This window comes from Manacus candei, unplaced genomic scaffold (assembly GCF_025592945.1).
Source record: "Manacus candei isolate 608988 ecotype Guabito, Panama unplaced genomic scaffold, ASM2559294v1 h1tg000008l, whole genome shotgun sequence".
Taxonomy (NCBI): Eukaryota; Metazoa; Chordata; class Aves; order Passeriformes; family Pipridae; genus Manacus; species Manacus candei.
This window is the reverse complement of record NW_026138056.1, coordinates 1,876,851-1,904,720: the sequence shown is the minus strand read 5'-3', so window position 1 is coordinate 1,904,720 and position 27,870 is coordinate 1,876,851. Positions and strand designations below refer to the sequence as shown.

General features: G+C 35.6%; 1 protein-coding gene across 2 annotated transcripts; it reads right to left on the bottom strand.

Annotated features, from left to right (window-relative positions):
• On the bottom strand, positions 1-27,870 carry TMX3 (thioredoxin related transmembrane protein 3). Of its 2 annotated transcripts, XM_051774497.1 has the most exons (16): positions 27,761-27,869; positions 27,442-27,496; positions 23,202-23,241; positions 21,868-21,991; positions 18,766-18,811; positions 17,129-17,209; positions 16,102-16,201; positions 15,771-15,848; positions 13,502-13,568; positions 11,706-11,804; positions 9,667-9,724; positions 8,921-8,974; positions 8,683-8,739; positions 6,401-6,530; positions 4,146-4,214; positions 1-2,993 (listed from the first exon to the last, which is right to left on the bottom strand). In XM_051774497.1, the coding sequence occupies exons 1-16, from the start codon at positions 27,807-27,809 to the stop codon at positions 2,727-2,729; spliced, it is 1,374 nt and encodes a 457-aa protein (XP_051630457.1). In that variant the 5' UTR covers positions 27,810-27,869; the 3' UTR covers positions 1-2,726. The 2 variants fall into 2 exon arrangements, with proteins under 2 accessions (XP_051630457.1, XP_051630466.1); XM_051774506.1 differs by lacking the exon at positions 1-2,993 and having other exon boundaries at positions 4,188-4,306; positions 27,761-27,870.

The window sequence follows — 27,870 nt, the reverse complement described above, 5'->3', positions numbered from 1 at the left end:
TGTTTTAAATGTTTTTTTATTACAGAAAAAGAAAAGGTTTACACTTGACTTAGAAAAGCAGCATTACTTCATGAATCCCAAGTTATTACAGTGAAGTTGCTTTAGTAAACCTTTAGAGACTGCAGAAGAAAAATAAAATGCCCTCCCTCAGACAGCACTCTAGATTACTTGTGTGACCACAGCAAATGCCTTATCTCACATTACTTCTGACACCCACTATATGACTTGTATGCTTTTCTTCTCCCTGTGACTTGCTCAATATACCTGGGAGATGGATTCAGTGAAAACAGCAGTACATTTCAAGTTTAATTTTCAATAGTTCGGTACCCATCTGATGGATATTAGACTTCAGAAGTAATCAAGACACAGGCTTTACTCCTAACTCTGACTACTAAGTGCTACAGTTTTAACAGATCCCAGTGTGATCTGTTTCTTCCACAGTATTTTCCTTACTCAGGTCCACATCTCTCAAGATTTCTCAGTAAGTTAACTGGCTACTACTGATTATAAACACGAACAAAAAATAACCACCAAAAAAAAAAAGGCTCATAATTGAAACAGTTCTTAGGAGTGCAGCAGAACTCAAATATTTTTCCATTTTTATTACACTCCATAGAAGGAACAGCAGCGTTCCAGTGACCACTTTAGGGTTTTTTTTAAGTCAAAAGCTGCAGGTCTCCAGTTTGAGCCAAAATTAAATATGTAATTGATCTGTCCTGAAATTTTAAAGAGACGACAAAACAAAAAAACATATTACTGCCTTAATAGTCCTATATTTTGACTATCAGCACTGAGTTATGCTGAAGTCCGAAGAAATTACAGCTTTTACTGTAAGTGATTTTTTATTTTTTTTAAACTTTTTTAATAAACAACTCAGGACCTCCATACCATGTTAAAAAAACTTGCTAAACACATTTTTAAGCATCTCATTCTTCACGTCTGTACTAAAACTACACCTCAAAGACTCTGCCAAAAAAATTAAACACCAATAAAAAACAAGAAAACTCAAGTCACTATGTACAATTAGCTATAATGACAAAAATGAAAAAAAAAAAAAAAGGCAATTCATAGAAGGAAAATGGAGAAAACAAAAAATGGGGAAAAAAAAGTATCTGACACGTTACTCAGTATTCTATGAATTCATTTTTTATCTCTCCACCCAAAAGGAGAAAGGTTGGATTCAAAGCCAGACAGAAGTTTTCTGAAAAAGTTCCTAATCTCTTTACATGTTGTTTATACTCATTGATAACCAAAGTCTTTCAAGTCAGGGATCTACTCTGTATTGCAACATGAAGTCAGCTGTTACCAAGCTACTTAAAGAGAAGAAACAAGTTTCTTTCCTAAAGAGAAAAAGAATACAATGTTTTCCCTGGTTACCATTGTATAGCATCACCAAATTTACTCAAACACAGAACCTGTCTATTTAAGCTTACTCATGTTTTTTATTTGAAATTCCTTAATTTAGTGCTAGAGCATAGTAATTTCTTATGTGATCAAGCTGCCTTACGAGAAAGACATAATTTGTATTATACAGTAATATAGCCTTAAACAAAACAGGAACAAAAAGAACAAAAACCCAGCAAGGAATAGTTCAATAAGTTCTGTGATTCTCTATGATACTGATGCCAAAGGCTACTTTATAGCTTCCCCTTGGAGATTTTAACCCTGGACACAAATTAGCCCTTTTCACAGTCACAGCGTTGTATTAAAACTGAATTTTATGATGAAAAAGGTAAGAAAAATGCATTATACTGATCAATCTATTTGAATGTTAATATTATGCTCTAATAACTCCCTCCTTCAGAGTAAGTAACAGTCTCAAACAAAACCAACTACCTCAAAAGATATATAACAATCTCAATTAAACACTGTGAAACAAATTTACATCATTCAAAAACGTTGCCATTGGAGAGCTATACAAAATCATCAGAGGGTCTTTATATTTACATCTTCCTATATAAAGTTATGCTGCAGATTTAGGAAACTTAAAGACCTGTCACACTATAAGTGCAAGCACTCATAGAAAACAACAGGCAATCATGTTCTAGAAAGTTTGTAACAATTTTCCAATATTTTTAACTGCTAGAGTACTAGTAAACACTTCACTTAGAATATAAGTCCCACATCCTATATCAAGTAAACATTCTTGACTGCCAATAATTATATTATTACACGGTAGAACAGTCTCCAATTCATAACAATTTACATTTAATTGGAGAAAATAGAAAATCTTCTTGGTTTTTTTTTTTTCATAATAATGTGCAACAGGTAGAAGATGTGACTTCTTAGAAAAATCACAACTTGTCTTTAGCTATCAGGCTCTGAAAGACTTCACAGCTCTCTTCATTTTTCTTAGTTTTCAGCCCTAATTTTATGTGAATGAGTGCTTAGCTGGGCTATACTAGTAGCAGTTCATCATATACAGTAAGGTCCAGTAACATGATCTCACTGTTCTGGAAATGAACAATTCAAAACTCTTCCAAAAATGGTATAGAATTGTACCTGCAGATTTCTTCAGTTTAAGTTGCTCTTTGTTGATCTAATAAGGACAATTAAGAGAACATCCATTTTTTTTCTGTCAATTTCTGAGAAAATTTGAATACATGCAAGTCAAAACTACCATAATGCAGACAAAACGGTCCTCTTTCATGAAGATCATCAATAAATGAAAACCTTCAATAAATAAATCTATTTGGAAATTCTAGAGAATTCTTCTGCTAAACAAGTTAGTCTTTTTTCTTTTCCATTATGTCTTTCTGTTTAAGATCTCCATCTGAAAGTTCTGTGTATTTTCCATTCTTTTCCTCCTCTTGTTCTTCCTCACTGCCTTCGTCTGTGAGCTCCCGATCGCCACTTTCCTTTTTAGCTCCCTCATGCTCAAATACCTCTCCATCTGTATCAGCTGTGCAGATTCCATAACACATAATGCTGATGACCCCCAGGGGCAGCCCAAAGAGAAAGCATCCCAGCAGTGGTGAACTCTTGAACACAGACTGTTGAAATAGAAATTTGAAGTAGAAAAGACTTTCAGTGAATAACATAAAGTTACTGCATTACTTCTCTTATCACTCTGTGCATTTGTTCAAAAATATCCAAAATGAGACTCAGTGGTTTTTCAGGGAGATGGGCAAGGTTTTTTGGCTTTTCTGCTTGCTTGGTTTGGGGTTTGGTTTTTGTATTGCTGTTGCTTTGGGGTTTTTTTGGATTTTGTTTTGTTTTCTTCTGCAAAAATGACAGAGTCCTCAATTGCAACAATACGTACTGTAAGTTTATAAAAAAATACTTAAAAATTCAAATCTTACAATATTGCATTGGGGTAGTTAATGTTAACAGGCCAACAGCATATCCTATTCATTGTTTAAAGTTTCAGAAACAATTGTTCTAACAGTGTTACAAAAACACTTTCAAGGAACCAGATTCAGCTACTATTTGTGCCTCATTCTCAAAAATTTAAGTAATAAGGGATCTGCAGAAATATTCTGTTACTAGACAGCTTCCTGTTGAAGAGTAGCTTAATGGCATGGGAACAAGTACTTATGGTTACAGAAATTTACGGTTAAAAGTTGCACTTTCACAGAAGTAGAAGCCACTCATATAGAAACACGTAAGTTTCAATTTAAATTCACAGCACAGGTTTATTTGCTTGTGTAGGACAAGTGAAGAAATGGATTTGTGTACTTCTCCAGCTAACAAAACTTTGTTAAGCAGAATTAGCTTATAAGAAAGACGATACAAATATTTGCTTTAAACCTACACAAAGAGTAGTATTTAATCCCTTTATGCCATAACTAATTATAACAAAACTGTAACGTTTCTCAGAAACGTACTACCAGTTTAGGAAAGTATGTCAAAAGGTCAAGGAAAAGATTTTGAATTTTCCCTGTTCTATCCCTTAAAATACTTGTCAGACATATAGAAAAGGAGTGAAAAACTAAGAAATCAACTTATGTTGAAAAATTATAAAATACAGTATTAAAATATTTATTCAAGAAGTTAATTTGGCTTAAATCTAATTTATATATACCTATAATATATACGCAATATATATAATATAAGCCAACTTATATAAAAATATTTTTTAACCCTCTGAAAATATTTGTATTGTGATTGACAAGGGTACCATCTAATGAAAAAATAAAACTTACCATTATAGTAGACTTGGCATCATAGATTATTCTCTTGATTCGTTGCAGAAGTCCATCACCACCCTGTGCCTGAAATTTCAAACGCAACCAAGTCAAAACTGTTGACACTTTTCAGTTATGATTCCAAAAGTTCATTCTTCAGACCTTGCAATCTTAAGTCCCTTTAGAAGGAAATGAAAAGTAATTATTCTTACATCTCATGATGCCCAGACACTCCAGCTTGTCAAACTTCGATAACTATTATTCAATAGTCTCACGAAAAAGTCTCTCACAATAGTTTTAAACAATCAGTGCCAACTTGAATAGTAGGCTGGCACTCTCACCATAGAGAAACACTAACAAAAATTAGCAATTGTCCTGATATAACATCAATAAAACTGCAGAGATCTTCTGAACTTTCCTGCAGCTACTGGATATCCATTTATGGATTTTTGACAGCACAGTTAGAAAAAGCTAAGGACTAAGCAAAAAGAAGATATGAAGGTGCAATAAATAAAACTTGTGTCAAGCAATGACAGACTATACCTACATTGCCACCTAATTTAGCAGTGTTCAAAATAACTACACAAATCTTAAGGGCAATCTGTCTGTTGAACAGGACTAGTTTTCACCTGTTGAGTTGCCAGAGAAATAAACCCCATTTTGCAAGTTAACTGATCAGCACCTGATCTGACTTTTCAAAACCCCTCAAATAGCAAAAAAGTCCACAAAGATCAAACAGAGTCACAAAAGGTTACCTATAGGGCTTACAGAAAATACCAAGAAAGTCAAGGTGAATAATCCAACACTTCCCAAGGAAGGGAAGGGTGAAATGTTAGATTTCTCAGAAATTTCTCTGTGGCTCATAAAGTCTGCTTCCTATTAGCAGTTCACCAGCATACTTTGAAAACTGTCATTCCTCAACAGTCGTACAATTTCTTGGGCAAAGAACACAGCCAATGTAGTGCCATTTTATGTCTGTAGACACCTTAGACAGCTTAAATGAAGGTACGTCCTATATTTTTGTCTTGTATAGAGATTTGAATTTAGATCGACCTTTAATCATTCTAGCTGGAATACTGCAAACAAAAAACAGAAAGACCTAAGTGACAAAATAGCAGCAAACTGAGGCATCACAAATTAATTTCCTCAAAATTAAAAACCAGCCAGAAATCAATTTCATTTGTTGTTTCAAACAAAAGGATATATTTAAATAGAGTCTAGTATGTTAATAACATAATTCAATGCACTTAAAAAAGTGAGAACTAAAGAACGAAGAACTATCAAATAAGTTATAGTAATACCCCTCACAATGCAATTGGAAGCATGGCCAGTGAAGTTATGAACAACAAGTAACTCCACCTACATTATGTTACTACATCAATTTGTCAGATTAAATAAACCAAGGTACCCCATATGACTGAAATTATCTTCAGCATTACTAGCCATTACCACCCAATGACCTAAAACTGCTGATGTAATGGAAAGCAGGATTCGGCTAGCGCAGTAAGCATTCTGCAGCAAGTTGGGGCTTAAACCAACACAGGCTTCTCCTGGGAGGCAGCCAAATTATTTGTTAGCACTGCTCCCCTTTGTGGGAAAGCCTTCCACCCCCACAAGCACAAATGAAAGCTCTGATACATGATCTTTTCTCATCCACATAACATAGCCTTCTGTCTAACAAAGTATACTGAGGGAATAAATACTAAGAAATTATCCAAGCCATCAATTCCAGATGGATTTATTTACTTTGTTGTTTTAACAAAAGACAGCTCGATTTTAGTTTCAGAGCAGACATGGGTAAGCTTGTGTCCATTTCTAACAGGAAAAGCAAGTATACCACTGCTTTTTGAATCAGAACTTATCATTCTTCCACCTATTGGATTTATTGATTTACCATCCAAAAGAAAGAGTATGGTTGAATTATGCACTATAATAAAAATTTTAAACAAATGCATTTAATGCAAACCAGGAGATTAATAATGAGATCTCCATTTACCAGTGCACCAGAACAAGGAACATCAAAAGAAGCCAACCAACATTATGCTACAAACAGAATAAACCTTGTTTTCTGCAAGAGGTTTTGCAGTCAGAACAGTAAGCAACAGCACAACTCCAGAATTCACAATCACATACTCACTGCCAGCACACAAGACAATAAGACAGATAGGACAGGAAGATAAAACACATGACAGAGTAACCAAATCTTTTCCCTACTTTAGCATCTAAGGAAATAAACATCAACCGACATATTCCCAGTCACAATGAAGACTTACTTCAGCTGTACCATCCAAGATATTGTTAATAAACTGAACCATGTCTTCTGTGCTCTCAATATGCCTATCTGGTAGAAAATACTGCTGATTGGAGGTATTCAACACAACAATAGTAGGGATTGTCAAGTCACTGGAAACATAAAACAGACAATTTATACATTTAAAGAACTCCCATGTAAAATATTCGAAGTCAAGTAATCGCTACAATAATTTAAAAGGATATCCATGAATCTTCACTTTCTCGTGTGTTCTTTATAACATTCCTTAAAGGCAAGAGGGAAGGGAGAAGAGAATCACCTGAATCAAGTTGGGTGTTTTTGCAAGTGTCTAGTAACAAGCCAGCAACTTCTGCCAAAATACATCATCCCAGCCAAAAGAGAACAAGTTTTATTACTGGGATGCAGAAAGATTCATCAAAAAAAACTAACCTCAAAACAAACAAAAAAGTACCCAGTGTTTCCATTGCATTTAACAGTCTGGTAACTGATGTTCTTGGAGTTTACTGTAGAGCAGCTGAAAGACAACCTCCATATACAGATTCTATATGCTATACAGAGATTCATAAAAGCACATTTAATGTGTCTCTTCCAAGAACTGAGGAATTAATACTCTACATCCACCTCTAGTTGATATTCCCCACGACACCTTAGCCTACTTCGCTTTCAGTAAAGTAATATTCTGTTTTCTTCTTTTGTGTGTAGTTTTAATCGTACCTTTTCTAACCCAACAAAAGCATGTTCACACACTGGTGAAAAGACAGAACTATAATGTCTCCTCGTGGAGTTATAGCCAAGTTCATAAATTTACTTCTATCAAGGTCTACTAATTCTATCCCTACAAATCATACAATATTTTGTCCTTTGTGAAGAAACAGAATTTGTTCCTATGTCCATCTGGCACAGTAAAAAACTATTCTGTGATAAATTTCTCACTATTCAGGAGGCTTTTTCTATTTCCACTTGCTGCCATCTGGTGACAAAACAGAGCACTTGCAATATGGTTTTACTTGAATTATTCATGCATCCACAGGATGCATGTTACTTGTAACACTGAACATAATTTGCTGCTTTCTTTTGCTGCTTTCCACTTACGCTTGAAATGTATACACTCTGTCTAGAAAACAGTCAAAAGCCGGTGAATACTTGAGCAACAACTTTCCATATACTACAAATTATAAAGTCAGGCCTTTTGCAGATTCGGTTAAACAACCCAGCTGAACAGACCTTGCCACTAGATCACTACCACTCTAAGTGGCAGTTCTGTCTTCGTTCCCTTCATTTCTTTCCTCCCAGAGACCTCATCTCCCTCCCTCCTACTTCTCTGCACATCAGTTCTGGTACTCAGCAGAGCAGAAGAGGTTTAAGGGTTTTGTTGAATCAGCAAAATAACTTCCCTACGTGGCTAGACAAAAACCATTTTTCTGCCAGATAAACAAGCTGAAACAGCTCAGCAGACAGTCAGATGTAAGAGCCTGCACAGGAGAGGCAATTAATGAAGTGAGGAAGGTCTCACTTTTGGCAACTATAAAGCTCAATCACATTACTTGACTTCAACTGAGAGACAGTTGTTTTTAAATGAATTTTATTCAGGTCTTAAATCTACAGACATCCTACAGAAATACAGATCTTATGACTCCTGGGTCCCCATTAAGCTCCTAGAACCTTTAGGGGCAAGAACATATGCTTTATTAACGCTTTAATACCCAAGAAAGGGATTTGGAAAACTTACAGAGCTGGCATACCGACCTCCATTTTTTCCCTTCTTTCACTCCAAATGCCAGAGGAGAACAAATAGGTAATGGTAAATGCCAAGAAACTTAACTCTCTAATTATGCATTTTTTTAGACATGGACCATAACAAGGGCAACTGTCAAGCGTCTTGTTAAACCACTTATATATTTCAAAATCTGTCATGTACATATCAAGAGCAGACAGCATCTTCCATGCATTTTATGCTGCATCTCTACAGAAGCATACTTCTATGCATGTCTTAAAAATGCATCAAGAGTGAAAATCCCACAATTCTAACAGTTACTAACTTAACAAAGCAGACCTAAAAGATAAGCTTTGTCAATCAGTATTATCAGTAAGCGGAACTTCTAATATTAAATTATGCAGTTTAATTTAACATAAAACCGCTACTATGTTTCATGCTGAATTCTCAGGACACTGATTTTTTTTGAGCCATGAAAGCCAGGAATTCTTCATAAGATTATTTTTAATTAAACATATTCAGTAAAGAATACAAGAGAAGAAAGAAAATTCAAATAAGAATTTACTTACTCCATTAGTAAACTATTAATGTAATCATTTCCATCCATATGGCCAAACTGGAAATCCCTGTAAGAGAAATGGTGAAAAAAGCAATGACGAAAAAGAAAGCAGAATAGTGGATTTCACCAAAAGTTTATCTTTAAGTATTTTTCCTATAAACGAAGACACTCAGCAACATAATTCAAAAAAGTGATGATCTAGAAGACAGTTCATTTAAGATATCAGAGTGAGTACCATGTGTGCCTACCTGTGAAAGTGATCCCGGTAATCTCTAGCGACTTCCTGAATAATGGACTTTAGTCTGGAGGCAAAAAGAAATAACACTGATAATCCAGGATATACTCTTTCTAACTACAAACAATAAACACTGAGATTTCCCCAGAAAACAGCAAATTGGACCTCATCAGCAATGAGGATTACCAAAAAACACCTGGCTCATCGTGCTTGGTTCCTAAAGGTTTAAAATCCCATACACAGTACTTGAACAGCATTTTCTTAGTCTAATTACATATGCAACCAGAAATGGACAGAGGAAGGTCTTGTTCCTCTCAGTCTCAAACTCCAATCCCTTTATAAATGTTCCACAAACAACTAATATGCAAGCATCACTACATTAATTTTTAATGCCAGTGAGCTGAAGTACAGTCATTTGTTTAAACTTACTAAGTTCATCTCAAAGTCATCTGAACTCAAGTACTCTCATCTAAAGGTGACACAATAGCTTTTAAAAGCTGTGAGATCATCGTTGGCTCCTGTGATCTCATTAACCAAGGGCAGAAGAGTGAGTCAGGAACTCCCATCATCTCATTGAACTCATATGTGCTTCAACTGAGCCATAAATTAAGTAAATTCAGGACACTAAGTCAGAAATTAGAGAACACGTGCAAGTTAAACCCACTCATTTAACGTAGTATTTATTAATAATTAAGAAACTTCTAAAGTTGTCATACCAGCACATTTCTCCCACAGTGTCACCCATACTCAGTTCTGTACCTGGTATGTTCCACTGAAGAGTTTTTATCATCAATGACTGCAATAGCCACAAGTTTTCCTAAAATAAGGAATAAAATTCTTGAAACCACTTAAAAAAAACCATACATTCTCAGATGGAAAATATGCCAACCTATAAGAGTAGATACTTTCCAGGGACAGGAATTAGTTTTTAAGTATAAACCAATCTCAAAGCCAAAGAGCCTCTTCGAGCTGACCAAAATGTGGTTTTCTAAAAGCTACTGAAAATAAATGAAGATGTGGCTTAATGCCACACCACTAGCATTCTATGAAAAGTCTATCCTTAGAAAGAAATTAAAAGGGAGGAAACACAGATAAAAATTAATAACCTACTCAGGTTGCATATGTGCATATACCTAAATATGAGACTACGGAGACCTTTATTACATAATAGTAATTACAAGCTGATTCTAAGTCACTGAATCACTATTGTATGGATTTAGTAATGACTACTTTTCACACTATTAAAAACTTGGAGTATTATGGAAAAAAAAAATTCGGAAAATTTACTGTCACAGCCCAAAATTCATTACATCATAAAAACAATTTAGTCCACAGACCTCTGTCAGAGGAGCTTAAAGGCCAACACCAAAATATATTGATTTCTCAGATTTAGTTTGTGAAGTTTTTCTGATTAACAGAAAGAAAACCCCAAAACCCAAAGATTCTGATGGTGAATCAGATCAAAGTACGTTTAGAAAGCTGGCCAAAGGTTCTCCAGATCAAGCATTTCCTGCTAGGAAAGCAGATCAGCTAACAGTGTAGTCATCAGCCAGATTAACTACAGCCTACAGAGTGCAGATCTGTTAATTCTCTTCAGATGTCATGATTCACTCAAACCTCCCCCACCCCCCAAGACAACCTATTGCTCTGTTCCTACCTATCATCATGCCATAGGGAGCATTCTCCTCAAAAATGGAAAGTCACTTTTTTTCAAGTAATACTGAAGAGTCTTAAGAGCAAGAACTATGATTCATTCCCAGGCTTTCTTGTGAAACAGCAACAGCTTCTCCCCATCCCACTTCTTCCATACTTCAATTCTCACTTTTCCCCATTTCTTTCCTTACTGTAAGGCACTACCTAGTCAATACACTAGGAGTCAACTACCTTTTAGACTGAAAAAGCCAACGTAAATAAATTCCAAGTACATCATTTTCTTTAAAGTAAATGATGTTTTCTCCATTGGATTAATAAAGTCAACATTTTTCTTTTTTGTAATTTGAGAAATTGTTAGACAAAAATGTAACAGGAACAAATATACTACATTTAAAAAACTTGTAACAGCACCTCTGTAAATAACTGTTTAAAATGTAGGTGTAACAATATTAGCTTTATATGTGAGAACCTAGATGTTTCATAATCTTTAAAACTTGAAAGAACTCAATGCTGATTGAATATAAATACTTTGAAAGGGAATGTAGATGATAAGATACCCTGGCCAGGAAAAATCAACACTTACAGCATTTTTTATGATATTTCAGAGTATGTATATCTTAAGAGCAGTACAGATTATTTGCCTATTCCAGAAGTCACTTGGCTGCAAAAATTTTTATTGGCCTGTAAAAAATATTACTAGAGAAAAGCTGAAGTTTTCTGGGACAAGTCCATTTTAGCACACGCTCCACTCCATATGTTTTAAAGATATCTAAATCCATTAGATGTAAGACATCTGAACTTGTCCATATGTCATAAAATTCCCTGCAGGTATTCCAAGAGTTCGTATACAACTTACACAAAACCTAAGGTGCTCTTAAATTAAAAGTTCTACTAATTTTTCAGAATACCACAGGATTAGACATACAAACTTTTATGTTGTGAGGAAAGGACTAGTGTAGGACAAGGCTGTGGATGAAACCTCTAGTCAACACAACAGGTCTCACCAACACCAAAAAAAGTCTGGCACTACCAACTTGAACTCTGAGACTGATTAATTTCTGAGATTTAAAAAACACATTCTTAGTACTCTTCTAATTTTTCTTACACACAAGATGTCAAGGGGATTGGTGGTAGCAGCATCTCACCTGTATCTCCAAGTTCATACAGCGTAAAGCCATCAACATTAAGGTAGCCCTGAAACCTTTCTCTGTTTATCCAAGATGACAAATCACCATCTTCATACTCTAACAAAAAAAAAAAAAAAGAATGTTTTTTTTCATAAGGTAGGCCATCATATTTACTACTTAAGTACTATAGAGGCAAACACTATTTTTTCTCCTTTTTTTCTTTTATTCTTCTTAAGTTATCACATATTTCTGGACATTTTGGTTTTAAAACTTGTAAAGCAATTTTCAATTGTTGAAGAAAAAATGTGTTAGAGAAAAGTGTGAAAAGTTGATTTTTTCCCCCCAAACTCAATGATAAACAATACTATATTAAAAGTTGTGACACAGTGCAGAAAGGAACAAACTCTGTTTTTAAAGGTGTATGTGTGCTTGTCATCAAGTTTCAAACTAAGTAAACAGAGATAAAATTACAGAAAGCAGTATTTGTGAGACTCCTTAAATGAAACAAAGAAGTCAAGAAAAAGCAGATGCATCAACAGCACTGTGAATGTAAAGGAATAAACAGTCATGTATGACTCAGAATCAGTTATAGTGAAGGCTAGTTTCACATGCTAGATGTTTTAATCCATAAAGAATCCAGTTCTAACACAGACCACCAATTAGATCTTATTCAGAAATAAAAAAGAAAAACATATATAAACATAATGTTGCATATTATGTGTACGATAAACAAATTCATATTATATAGAGTGATTTATCAATAACTTCAGGTTAACAATTATTTACCATAAGATAGTAGCAAACACTTCCAAGGATAATGCTTCCCATAGGTCTGCATCAATTTCCCCTACTAAGGGGAAGAAAAAAAAAAACCCAAACCAAAACACCAGACAAGTTGAGAGCATTGAACTGGATTTTGCCAGAACTTTTTCTTATTGTAAGCTCAGTCATAACAGTTGGACATAATAACCTTATTCAGTCTCTTAAACTGCATCTTCACAATTTGTTTGACTTAGAAGAATGTTTCTGGTACATTCTGAGACAGTAAAATTTTTACGAGGTAAATTAGAAGCCTGTTTCATTATGTGTTATGCATTTGTTTTAAAAGGTATGGAAAAAGCAAGCAGGCAACACAGCAAAAGGCAATTCAGAAGTGTTTCTCTTACAAGCTTTCTTTCTCCAGGATTGCAAAAAACGTAAAAAAAATTAAATGAAAATCAAGGAGGCTAGAGAGTGAATTTTTATCTGGAGGCAACAGACTGAAGAGGAAGACAAGCACATCCCTTCTGTGAAGTCAGAAAGAATATCCTTGCTGGCCAATCTCGAGTATTTTGCTGTGGTACTACCTATTTTCAGAAATGAAAACTGCAGATTAATCTTCTGAGTGATACATTTTCAATTTACAATAAATCTCATTAACTGTTCGAAACTGTAAATTCATCATATGTGTGATTCCTCTTCAGTAAGTTTTCTTCTATTTTGTGTATGATGAATTACAACAGTGAGGGAAGGAGTAACTTTTATAAGTACATTAATAGCCAGCAAATAATAATATTGGAAGCTACATCTTACTTATAACACAAAGCAAATATCATCACTTCTACTTCAGTATTCCTAAAACAAATGCCTTTCATTTTGTGGCATAAGAACTAATTATTTTTTCCTATTCTCCTTCCTGAAGGAGTTGCTACTTATTCTAAAACTGGAGAATCTCCCAGAACCCCAACATAAACTTCAAAAAAATCCCACCTCTTCCAGTTTCTCCATATATACTTTAAATATCTTTTCTTAGGGTAATGTCCACTTTTACTTACCATCATAAACAAAGTAAGTTCCATCTTTGAAGACCATAACAGCAGGTAATTCAGGCAATGTCACATACTGAAAGAGTTGGTTTTCAATTAATCCATGAAAGATTAAAAGATGTTTAAACAGACAAACTAAAAAATCTGAAAAAATGGAAATGCAGTCCTTGGGAAAATATCTAAGTACATTTAAATATTTTCTGTCTAAATTTACCAAAATGAATTTATCAGCTTCTGCATAATAAAAGTAACACAACATCAGTGTAGTTTTGAGAGGTAGATCTCACAAAGTGTAAATGAAACAGGATTTTTTACTAGTATCTCCAGTAGCATGAAGAATATTTTATGAGTTGCACATGAACTTTAGATAGGAGATCGTAAACTTGAGGGTTTTATCAATTATGGCCCCTGTTCCCAATCGGTGCTGTTGTCAGCATACGTGTCATACTGCTATTTCTTCTAAATGTACAGTAAAATAGTAATACTGATAACATGTCCCACTAAATCTGGGCTATTTCTTGTGGATGAGACCGATGGGAATATAAAGAAACAGCTTCAGAAGACAAGGTTGCATACAGACCTAATTTAGGCAAAAGGAACAATGAAAACCTGCATTACCATGTTAATCATGATATTTAGGATAGTCAGCAACATACTAAAAAAAGAGGTGTAGAAACCTTTCTCTTGGAACTTAAAGAATCTCATTCAGCTCACATTTTCAGTGAACTGCCATAGAAGATATACTGCATCTACTCCTGACTGCTTGCTACCATTCAAAGTCAAAATTCTAACGGCACTTGTGGTTAAAAAAGAACTATATCATGAGCATACATTTAATTATGTTGGCTGAATTGTCTACTGATATGTTTGGGAAAGGTAAGAATTGCATCATTTCCAAACAACATGCCTTCTATAATCATTCTGCATTATCTGTCTTGGAAATAAATGCAAAAGCAGTAGGTTTACAATGTAACAGTCGATACAAATGAGCAATAAGAAAATTCTAAGTGATGCTTTTGTTCTCTTATTTTAAACACAGTTTTACATCTTTAAAGGACAAATCAATCTGTGTACATATTACGGCTCACAAAAGACACCTGAAGCTTGGAACAATATTATCCAAGGTGACAAAACAAAGCCTAACAGCGAACAGCATTATGCAAAGGTTCATTACAACTCTAGCACTTAGTAATTTCATAACATTTTTGCTTCTCTCCATAGAATATTACTACTTCAGCTTAATGACAATGGGGAAATTACCTTCCATGAAAAAAAAGCTCACTGCTTACATCAGTGAGATCACAGAATCTCAAAGACTTTGAGCCTTTTACACTCTTTCCACTGCACAACTGAACAGTACTTTTCTTGCTCAGGTGGGACTGAAGTGCAAATAGCAATATTCAAATTACGGTGGCCTTTGATACAAGGCTTCTGGAAATCTAACAATCCACTATTTAAAATGAGTATGTTCTACTTATGATGTTCGAAAATGCTGTTGTTAAAAAAAAAAAAAAGCCAACAAATTATGCTAGTTCTCACTCTGCTAATCCCAAACTAATTTCCAAATCATGTTTTATCAGGCATGGAATAGACTTAGGTCCCACTTGGAGATACCAATAAATGAAACAGCCTCTTGATTTTGCTTCAACAGGTAAGCAACAATGATTAGACTAACAACAGTAATACCAATTTTTTCCACCCTTGTGACTAACTGTCAATATTTTCCTTGTTACAGATTCCTCCAAAGAGCCACATGAGAATTCTGCAGCCAGTAGACTGGATCCATTGATCCCCAGACAGACTAATGTTTTGATCACCTGTATTGTACAGGACAAAAATAACTTACCTCTTCACTTACTTCTCTGATTACTAAGGTATCAGAAGTACTTCATGGCAAAGACCCCCAACTTAGTTTTAAAAGTGGTTGGTGAAAGGACTGTCTGAAGTAACAAGAGCTGTACATTGGCTAAAAGTCCAAGTATCTACTTTCTTGAGCAGGTTGAACGGTCCAAATTGAGTTCCACATATCTTCTGATTAATTTTATTAATGTGACTGAACAATTAATTCGGTCAAAACAAAGCAGTGACAGACTTGAAACGTGGTTTGTGTTCTTTCCTCATAGAGACTCAAAACTTATACATTTCAGTGTAATTACTTTGGAATCTATCAAAGCCAAATATACTGTAAGAAGCCATCTCTGTGCCATTGAAACAGTAAAATTACATATATGAGAACAACACCACTTCTGTGAAAATAGTAGGCATGGAAACAGCTTACCTCAGGCACTACATCTTCTGAGGCAGAAAAAAAGTACGTATAAACTATTAGTTCTGAAGCAACTTCAATGTATTTTTCCTGAAAAAATACAAATAATATTTTTTAATTTCTGAACTTTTAGTATGGGTCAAATAAAAGCTTTGTGACATACCTCATCTTCAAAGAGAAATTAGAAAATATGGGTTATGATATAAGATTGTAAAAACACTTAAATAAATGTAGAAAGACCACATGTATTTGTTACAAGCATACACTTCAGTCTTTTAAAAGATATTTTAAATTACTCTCTGAATAGTCGAAAGAAGTAACTTTACTTAATCAAGCTTCAAACCTTTAAAGGAGATTCACCACCAACATACACAAAAAGTACACGATGTCTCTTTTGCACATGCTCAAACATATGCTGGCTGGGAAGTGGCCTGATAAGAGGTCTGGGAGGGAAATAAAAACAAGAAAGAAAAACCTTAGTTTTTGCAACCTGCAAAACCCAAACAAATAAAAATCCACAAAAAAATGTCATACAGTTTTTTGTGGGTTTTTTTAAATTAAATTACACAATGCACATTAATTCAATTTTTCAATTTATTATTTTATTTTCAACTAAAAGGGAAAAGAAAAAAAGAAAAATTCCCCCTAAAATAACGTGTTATGTTCCTCAAATAGCACACTTAAATTCAAAACTCATATCTTAGTACAAGATGTTGCTACAATGGAAACATGCATGCCATTTACTGGTCACAGAATCAGAGACTGAGCTGGACTGGAAGTGACCTTAAAGATCATCTGGTCCCATCCTCCCACCATGGGCTGGGACACCTTCCACTAGACCAGGTTGCTCAATGCCCCACCCAGCCTGGCCTTGAACACTTCCCAGGATGGGGCATCCTTACAGTAAAGAATTACATCTTACCACCCCTACAGTAAAGAATTTCTTCCTGATATTTAATCTAAATCTATCCCCTTTCTGTTTAAAACCATTGCCCCTTATCCTGTCAGTACAGACCCTGAAACATCTTCTGCCTTAGTAATGATGCCTGTCAGCCAACATTTAGATTGGCATTCTTGCTTCTGACTTCCCTGAGCTTCATTTGATCATAGTTTCCAGTACTCTGAAAAGCCCTTAGTTCTTGCACTGTAAAGAAGGTATTGTGGCTAGCCAGTCTCCCTGTACTCTCTCCGTGCCACTCACCACCAGCCTCACATGCAGTGACACATATAGTGATAGGCATCAATAGCACATATAGTTTTTAACTTTGTGTCAAGTATCTTGTTCTTTTTTAAACAGATTTGATTCTTGGCTCAAAATCCTACATAAGTTTTAAGTCAGCAGAACCAGTTTCACAGAAGAGTATACTTACCCTGCCACTCTATTAGCAAATTCAACTATATCATCTTTGGTTCTAGGTCCTCTATAGTTGTATGCCAAGTCACCTTTTAAGCTAGATAAATGGGAAAGACAAAAAAAGAACAAAACTGAAATGACCTAAACTACATTTGTACATGCAGAATTACTCAATCTTCACAGGTTTATTACAGTCACCTTTTAATGAGTGAGAAGCAAAAGAAGTGGTCAGCAAAATATAAAACCCAATAATGCAATACAATGCAATTATGCAGTAAAAAATTATTTACACAGTATCTGATTTATTGACTTTTTGAAATAATTAGCATTCTTTTACATTTATTTTTCTAGTGCACAGCAGTCATTTACTCTGTAAGCACACAGATAACTCAGAACATTTGCTTATGACTGTATAAAAAAATCCCACCCCACACCCAAATCAAACCCCAAACACTCAACATTTATACTACTGAGGTATTAGTCTTTATAAAAGACAAACATATAAACTTGTTTATTTTTTTTTATATAATTGAAAGGTATCAAGTAACCTGTCAAACCTTCTGAATGTATGTATTAAATTAAGCTTACATAAAGTGTTGGTCAGCTTATGGTACTCTGCTGACAGGGGATGTAGCACACTTGCATTATTAGAGTATTCCAGTAAGTTTCACTAATTCTAAGAGGCTTTCTTTAAATCCATATAGGTTTAGGAAACTCACAGGAAAGAAGTAATGATAAAGTGAGTTTTCAATGCCTCTATATGCCAATAAAAATTTTCATCCTTAAAGATTAATAAGCTAAATATCTCTTGTTGCCTTCTTGTCACTTTGACAAGATTCATTATTACATATTATGAGTATTATTTGCTTAAAAAATAACCTGCTAAAACCCCCAGTCTGTTCACAGTAAAAAGGACCCAAAATTACTGTGTCTTAATATTTAATATGACCTTGTACTGGACTATAAACTACATGTGTTATAAGCAAGTACATAGAATATCATTATGGATTGATATTTTCCTATAATTTTTGTCCTCCACTGTCTTTTTTAAATCAGGTGAAAAAAAAAAATCTACATATACTTCTCTTGTTAAACAACTTTTCTCACCCTTCACCCTACACAGTAACTACTACTGTCATTTACATAAGGTTTTTAAGGTACATGGGAGAGAAGAGAGAGGTAATTGAAAATAAGAAAATGCAATCAGCAGCTTACAAGAGGTTAACAGGAAGACTCAGCTATGCACTTACTGCCTGAATCACTCTAAAGATGTCAAATCAAATGGAGGAAGGAATTCCTTTTTATAAGAGTTGCGTGTATACATATTTGAAAGACATATTTATGTACACACACTTCTACATAACTGCATCGAAAACAGCAGTTAAATGAAGTCCAATTTGTTAACCTGTCTATTAAGAATTCTGTTTCTAAATAAGATGATGGATATGACTGAATTTCACAGCAAAACAGTCCAGTAGAAATCAAAGACAATGCCACCATGAGATGGTGAAGTGGTTTTTTGGGGTTTTTCTTGGTTTGGGTTTTACAGGTTTTTTGTGATTGGTTTGTTTGAGATTTTTAAATGAACAAGGCTATGTTTTCTTTAGTGTCATCAAATCAGTGTCAGAAATTCAATAGGAAGCATCAACTTACAGCTTAATTGTTGGATAGCCTCGTACACCAAATTCAGATGCAATACCTGAAAGAAATATGTTAATGCCAAAGTGAACCAAGACTTTCTTGCTCTCCTACCTTAATCTTTAAACATAGTTTACTATTCAAGCCACAATAACAAATGAAAGAACTCCCACTTAGTTTAACATGAATTATTTTACTTGCTTTCAAGGAGCTGCTGTTATTAAGCTACTAAATTTTGGACCTCTTAAAGAAGTGCTGAAGGGTCCCAGCATAGGCTCTCAATTCATGTGCCACAACTCAAATGCCATGAGAATCCTCTAAATAGACATGCTTGACCTGTTCTAACCAAAAGGTACCATGCATTTTAAAATACATACACAACTGACTGAAAATGCTAGAGGCAAGAATTAAGCATCAAGGATGTACAATAGTAAATAGTAATGCTTGAAAGAAATACAAGACATGTGACATATGCTACAGTAATGCCTAACAACAGAAGTGCAGTATCATACTGCAGTAGTTACAAAAAAGGTTTTACATCTGCATTCTGCAGACATAAATGAACCTCACCAGACACAGACACTTTCTAAGCAATCAGTTACTTACCTGCTGCTTACTAAAGTGGTGAAAAGCAAAACAACTGCAGAACTTTTTCCCCCACCTCAGGTTTGTTTAAAACCTTGTATCTTGCTACCATCTATTATATGAGTACAATTTGCAACTACCATCTTAAACTATACTTTTCAGTCAATTCAGTGTTTTCCAAAAGTTAAACTAAGTAGTCTTCAAAAAAGGCTAAAATTAAGTATAAAATTCTGACAACACTTGTGCAATTCCCTATTGAGTAACAATTCCTGCACTCAAAAAGCACGAAGAGTCAATACCTATAACAAACATTCTAAAGCTACCAACCATATGTCAGAGCAAGCAGATGTGGGAGGACTTGTGTGCAGGGCTCTCAGTAACAGTTTAGGAACTGTGACCCTAGGGTTGTTTGCCTGGATCAGTACCTTACTGCACAGCACTACAAATAAAACTAGCAGCTCACCTACAGGTATCTTAGTCAAAGATGACTGTTCTAAGAAATACAGGTACTAGGATCAATTTTATTCTGATCCTTTCCTCTCACAGCTCTACTACATAGACTTAAAATGCATTAAAATGTATATTCAATCACAAGAGCTGACAACAGCTCTCATGCATGGACAGAAGAACTAGAAAACAGACAATACATTATTTTTAAACCTCCCAGGCTTGGAGATTACCAAAATTCTCTCAACATCCTGGAAGTGACATACTATTTACACTATCACCTCCACTTCTTGATATAAAGAACGCAGTACAGGCAAACAGCAGCAGTTGTGCCAGCCTGAGGTGTGATGTGTTTCTACTCTGATGACATTCAGTTGACTTTGAGGCAAACCCCCCTGAAAATTCAACTGATAACACAACAGGTGACCTCTCTTGATAAAATTCCTGTGTCCTCATAACGCAGAGCCACCTGAGGCAACACTTATGGATGATTTATATGTTCATCTGTGATTTCAGCTCTCTGACAACAAGCTACCCATAGTTCAGATTTTTCACACTACTTCCTATTTCAACTAGGAACACAAACTATGCAGAGCCAACCATTCATGTTCCTTTCTGGTTACATGTCCACAAGTTCCAGTTGCATTTCCTTCTGATATTTTCAAGACTGAATTACTTTGATTTCATAGAATCTTTAGACTGGAAAGATATCAAGCAGAACTGACTTGAGCTTTTCATATCCAGATGTTATAAAATTTCCACTTTCAAAATAAAAGTGCAAAACTATTTCAAGAGATTTATTGGACACTCTATTTTATAAAATTGGTAACAAATCTGAGTAGAAAGACTTTTCCAGGGCACAAAGGAACTCTTGCAGTTTTCAGTAATTTTTATATGTGCAAAACTGAATTACAGAACTAAAACAATGTGTCAATTCTGTTCTAGGTATAAAATGTGAGAATTTAGCATCAGGACGACAGATGCAAATATTTCAGAGTAAGAGTTCATACAATTTATATGATTTAGAATTTTATATATATGACTGGAAAGCTAGAGATCCATGAAATGAACTTGAAATTTCTAATGCTCCAGACTTACTACAGTAAATAAGTATCTTTAAGATGTAACAAAATTTCTACAGTTTTACAGAAAAAGCTACATACAATAAATTGGTGTTTGAGACAAAATCATTTTGATCTCAAAAGACCAAACTCTGCTACAGGTAAGCACAGAAAAATTGGAATATCACTAAAAAAAGTATTCTGCATAATATTTTAGGTAAATACAACAAAGCTGAATAACCAGATTTAATCGGGATTAATTAAAAATGTTACATGTATTTACAAAATTTTATTACATATAAATCTCCATTGGGCCCCACTCCTCCCTATGCCTTCCCTCTTAAATATCCTCCTGGTTCAACACAGATTCAAGTGAAATGACAATAAACAAGCATATGAAAACAAATAAAATACTGTTAAGCATTCAACAATCCTCTCACATCTACCCAAACCACTTCTCTGAATACCTAAAGTTTTGGGTTTTCTCTGAGAAGGTCAATACATAGAAAAAGCAAAAAAGAAAGCCTTAGAGCTAAATTTGGTTCTTCAAAAAGACATTTACGGAGAAAGATGGGAAGAAATTGGCTCAAGAGTAAATTCAAAGATTTCAGCAGGCTTTCTGTAACAGCTTAAGGACCGATTACCTGAAAAGAATAACAGCGAGAACACAAAGCACTTCTCCAACAGTAATACAAGGAACCTAAAACTGGATGCTGTCAAGAGAGGCAGAACATAAAATGCTTATATAAGTACTCTAGGAGGCGTATCAAAAGCAGATCTTTGAAAAGCTTTTACCTTCCATTTGTCAGGAAGAATTCCCTACACAAGCAGAAATGAATGTGATAAAAACTGCATACTACAGCAAGTTGTCACTTTTAGAAAGAAAAAGATCGGGAAATTGTTCTCCAATGACTGTTTGCATACTTGTGCTATGATACAGAACAGAAGAATAACTTAATGAAAAAAACTAACAGTCTCAAAACAGAGTCTGCAGTGAAATTACTCCTAACCAAACCATACTTACTAGAAAAGGAAGTTGCATCCATCTTCCCAACTTTTACTGGAGAGCCCATGTTTCTCATTTCTATGCCCACTTCATTCCACACAGGCTCTAGTTTCTTGCAGTGGCCACACCAAGGTGCATAAAACTGAGAAGCAAAAATATTTTATTAAAAAAAAATAAGTTAGTAGAAGTTGATTCTACAACTAACCCTCAAATCACTAGCAAGGCTTATTTTCCAGTCATGGTTCTCCTTATGTCTTAATAAAATTGCAAGTTAATTACAAGGCTAGCATGACATGCAGCATTTATGATTTGGTCCTACTTTTAAGATGAAAGCACAAGTTTGAAAAGAATACATTAAATTGTTGCACTATTACATGATTTCTTATTTAAAAATAGACGGTGTGGTAACATTTTTAAAAATCTTTTGGAATATTTTCCTCTTTTTTTTGAAAGATAAAAGATCATGTAAACAATCTATTCAGGAATATGTCGATATCTGTCAATAGGGGAAGGGTAATAGATACTATACCTACTTCCCCAAATTGTCCTCTGGATTTCGGTTCTTCAGCAACTACTTCTATAGAAGTACAGTGAAAAATTGATCCCATTTTCTCAGGACCAACCAGAGCTGAGAGACTTTATTTCACCTTTCTGCCTATGTCTTGCTGCAACACCTCAGTGAAATTAATAGGGAAGATATCGATGTTTTGGTATAACAAGATCAGGTTACAACCTGACAAAGCTGAATTTTGTTTTGTTATACTTTACTGATAACTCTGAATCAGCACATTTAGTTTTTCCCCACTAAAAATAACAAATCTAAATAATACAATTTTGAGCATTACAGTACATATTTAGGTGAGATAAAAGGAATTTTACCTCATCCACAAACAAGCTCAATCTTTTTAGTAATTCCTTGTCCCTGAAATAAGGAGCACCAAAACTTTCCAAATAAGTTAGAAAAGTAAATGAAGCCTTTCATGTATTTGATCTTGCAGTGCTAATAAATGTCTAGAACACCAATTAGCTGGTATAATTAGAGAACGGAACCATAACAATTTTGAAAAGAGGTTATCACCTCCTGATTGTGTTAGGTAACCTGCTCTCTTTTTTTAGGGACTGCAAAATATAGGATGAAGCCTATCTGCATGCAATATTCAGCCTATTCCTGGTTCACCCTGAACAATATAGATTGCTTTTCCATCCTGTCAGAATTACTGTCATGAAATTTTTCTGCATCATGCACAAACAATTTTCCAAATGATGAAGCAGCCTTACAACAAAGTGTAGCATTGTACATCCTATCTTTTGATTTCCACTAGCAGATCTTCCCACTTTTCTCATATACTCACATCTACGAGCCAAATATCATCTTTACGGTTTTCTTTAAACCTAAAAAGGGAAAAAACAAAATCAACAAATCTGAAAATAAAACAGTGAAGTGTACGTGTGAAACAGGCAAAATCCACAATTAAGATTCTTTCTTTGGGTGTGAAGAAACAGAGGAGATAAGATTTTCTAGTATTAACAATGCCCCTGCACATGCTACTGCACACACAGATATAGTTCCTATAATTACTTCCCAAGACAAAACAAACAAACAAACAAACAACAACAACAAAAAAAAACCAAAAAAACCCAACAAGAAATAAGAATACGTACAAAAGATATTTGATTATCATATGTATTTTAAGGGGAAGAAGTATTTTGCAGTTGTCTTAGTGATATTAAATATTGTACACTGTTGTATTTTTACAGATCAACTAATACAGACTCTTAAAGTATTGGTTTACAATGTTAATCTTAGCTTTACTGAATGTAAACTAAATAAATTATCTCTAATATTAACACACAAAGCAATTTTAGTTCAACCTCCTTTAACATTCTACTATAGGTGTGTCAGTTTATGGCTTTATTGAAATTGCACACAAGAAACCAACTTACTGGAATAAAAATGTTCAAGTGATTGATAAAAACCAGAGATACACAAGTACTACTGAATATTTTTAATGCTAGACAAATGACATTTAAGTGAATTGACTAGCTTTATTAACTGTAAATCTGTCACTAAATGCTAAAACCTCTAAAATAAAAATAGAACATGATAAATCAAAGTTGCTACCTTCCAAAATGTTGCTTACACAATTCACTGAACTGTTGTCACTACATGATAATACGAATTATTGCATTACTTAATGATTTCTATGCAGATAAATAATTAAGCCAGAAATTCAACGTAAGGTTTATTTCTGTAAGACAGGCTTCATAAAAGTGACTAGGACTGGGATTAATGTCACATGCTATAACATACATGATACAACATTCTTACTGCAACACTCCTATTGTGAAAAGAAATGGATATTTTTATATAGTTATGTAGTGTGTGATCTACACTCTAAAATCCGATTAACAGAAGTTATAGCCCAACTCACCAATTCCCAATACACAGCATGCCTATAAATGGCTCACAGGCAGTAAGCAGAATCAGAGAATATTTATTATATTTCATTTAAAGCTGAACCTGTAATAGTCCATAATGGTCTTGAAGAAATACTAATGCTGATGGTGGCTTGCTATTTGAAAGAAATAATTCAGAAATCATGAATACAATCTAATTACAATGCTGAGTGTTTTAAACTTAGAAATGCAGCATTTCACTGGTAAATTCCAGCCTTTTTTATTGATGGCATAACAAGGTTGCAATACCTGTACAGCAGGAAAGGTATTTGCAGCAACTAACATAAAACTGCTCTAGGAAAGCAGCATTTTTAAGTCACAAAATTGCTTAGCTGAGCAACTCACTAAAAATTTACTTCACCACCCTAAATGCTATAGAGCTAATGAAAAAAACAGTTAAGAGTCTGGCATCTCTTGAGAACTCTAACAGAGCTACAGCTAACTTCCAATTACAATGTTAAATAATTGGTTATGATGCAAGAGGCAGAAAGCAGCTACTGAATCATAAGATCCTGGCTGTCCTTTAATTTAGAATATCACTTTTGCTTTGTAAAAGAAGAATTTACAATTAATTGTTCTCCTCCCTCTGCCACAGTACAACTGTTATAGGAGATTGCAACAAACATTACAGCACTGAGAAAGGTAGACTAAAATCTTACAAAACCAGTAGACAGCAATGAAAAAAGGAAAAGAAAGGAAACGTCTGGAAGCTGAATATTCCAATGGAATCTAATAACTTTGGCCTAAGGTAATATAAAAAAATACCATAGTTTTTACAATAATAAATTTCATTCACAAGCACCTATTTAATCAACTGCCACAGAAACTAAAATTTCAAGTCTGACAAAAACCCAACTATCAAAACTCACTGTAGTTTTGGTAATGCCAATGATTAAATTACTAGACAATATTAAGAAAGTTCAGTATACTGCTGAACAAAAACAGAAGTTTCTGTACGAAAGAGTATTCAAGCATTCTATGAAGGTGCTATTCCTAGGACCTATAAATATATTTTCAGTTGTAACATTTCAGTGCCTCTTTTTAAATGAGTTGTGCAATCAATCCCCTGTCAGCTGACAGAGACACAATCACATTGATGGAAAGGTGTTGCACATCCTTGAATCAAAATTATTTGTCTCAAATACATACATCTTCCAAACTACATGATCAAATGTTCTCTCAACCTCCACTTAAACCAAACACCTCACTTAATCACGAACAGTTACAAGAAACCAGCATGAAGCAAAACTGAAAACCAAGCCCACAATTACAAGGGCCTTCAACCAACACAGCTGCTGTGTTTATTCCTTGCTGTCTTGCTTCTTACTCCCCTTGCACCATTTCTTATGCTTCTGATCCTGTGTTGAGCCACCAGTACATCCTCACAGAGGATATTTCCCTTTTTAATTAGGTTACTTAACTGCTTCATTATCACACTAGAAGAAGTACACAAACACTGCAAGATGAATACTGATCTGAGGCAGCAGATCAGCAGCACAAGCCAATAGGTACCACAGCTTTTATTCTGCATCCCTTCCATAGCCCAGTTGGGTGATACTGACTACCTTGTACCTCTGTTAGTTCTGCTCTGCGACTTCTTTTCCCATATCCTGCAAACTTGGGAAAGGGACACACATCTTATACTAGTTGGCATTGTTTACAACTATCAGAATTCAAATAAAACCCAAAACTTTCAGCAACAGCAAAAAGTCGATTAAGTTTAGGTATCTATCAAATGGAAAATCTGAAATTTCACCGGTCACTGCTTCCAGGTTTGTTTTTTTTTTAAAACTGTTATCCTGATCTTTTTCACCATTTGCCAATTAGTTAAAAAAGAAAAAAAGACACAAAAAACCCCCTGTCCTGAACAACTTATCAATTCTTACTCCCAACTGCGAAGACAGGTATCTCTGTAGTTTTGTAGTTGAAAAATCCAAGTGTTGTAAAACAGAATTTTCTTTTATCGGTTATTTAAAAAGTTATGTGACTACAGATTTATGTTTTCTCACTCCAAAACAGCAAATGCATTTAAATTCATGCCTGTACAAACATGATATGGGAATGTGACGCAGGAGCACAGATACATTCACTTAGCCTATCTTCAGTCCTTGAAAATACGAGTCATGTAATTTATGTCAGGTAATTTTTTTGGGGCAACAGCAGCTACGTAACCACCAAAGTGCTAAAGCAAGGCAGTACACGACCAGTACACTACACAACCACCTTAATGGCAGGATTGCCCATTTCAACTCCTACACAGTCTCAGGGCAAATTCTGCTGTAAAGGCACGTTTTTACACTGGAATGTAACTGGCACTTCAAGCTGCCAGGAACTAGTCCTCCAAGCCTCCTTCTCTTTTCCGTTTCTGGCCATGCATGAATGCACCTATACTCGTTCTCCCAGCCCCTTGTGGCAGCCATGCAGCAAACTCTAATGAAGAACTTGGTTAAACACAATCAGCTTTTACTTGGGGCAGGCACAAATACACCACTATATTTACACTACCAAAAAGCAAGAAAGAACAAGGAACTCCAAGAACATTTCTGGCAATACTACCTGCAATAACAGCTTTAAAAACACCTGAAAAATTAAATTGTTCCTCAGGTTCATTAACTGAACCTATTTAATTGGTGAGATTGAGGGAAGGCCTCATCATGGTCTACAACTTCTTCATGAGGGGAAGCAGAGGGGCAGACACTGATTTCCTGTCTGAGGTGACTCGAGGGAATGGTCTGAAGTAGCGTTAAGGGAGGTTTACAGTGGATATTAGAAAGAGGTTCTTCACCCAGAGGGTGGTTGGGCATTGGAACAGGCTCTCCGGAGAAGTAGTCACAGCACCAAGCCTGACAGAGTTCAAGAAGCATTTGGACGATACACTCAGTCACACGGTGTGATTTTCGGGGCTATCCTGCATAGGGTCAGGAGTTGGACTTCAGAGCCTTGTGGGTTCCCGCTAACACAGAACATTCGATGATACTTCGGGCCACAGTCTTTCTGCCATTACTGCTAAGAAAAAGGCAAACTTTTCCAGTGCAGCTTTCTCGACAAGGACACTATGCACAAAGTCTGGGGTCATGTTCCCCACAAGAACACAAGCACTATTTAGGCCATAAGACAGGACACCCCAGTACTTACGACTCATCCAGATCCTTCACAAAACCCGCGCCTGACGCCACCACATGTGCCACCACTGCGAGGCAAGGAGAAGCGTTCCGTGAGTGATGTCCGAGTCACCCCGGGGCTCTCACCCACGCCGAGTGACAGGCTCACCGCGCTGACAGCCGCCCCTCCTCCCTCGACCCTGGCCCCTCTCGCCTCCAGCGCTTCCCCACAGCCCAGCCCGCCCCGCCCCGCCCCGCCCCGCACCTGCCGCCCTGCTCCCACCCTCACCGCTTTTACCTCGCTCCATCCCCCCCGCCCAAGCCCGGAGGAGCTGCTGCCTCCCGCCCATCACCTGCCGCCCAGAGGAGGCCCCGCGTCCGCGCGCCCGCCGCCGCTGCCATGTTCCCGGGAGCCGCGGCACGGCCGGAACGGGAAGCGCCGACCTTTCCCCACGGCGCACGC

Bases quoted from the DNA above. Each gene is read 5' to 3' on its own strand.
- TMX3 (XM_051774497.1), bottom strand. From the start codon at position 27,809: ATGGCAGCGGCGGCGGGCGCGCGGACGCGGGGCCTCCTCTGGGCGGCA. The intron at 27,497-27,760 runs GTGATGGGCGGG...CTTGCCTCGCAG, and splicing joins GGGCCTCCTCTGGGCGGCAG to TGGTGGCACATGTGGTGGCG. The intron at 9,725-11,705 runs GTGAGATGCTGC...TCCTTATTTTAG, and splicing joins GTATGAACTTGGAGATACAG to GAAAACTTGTGGCTATTGCA.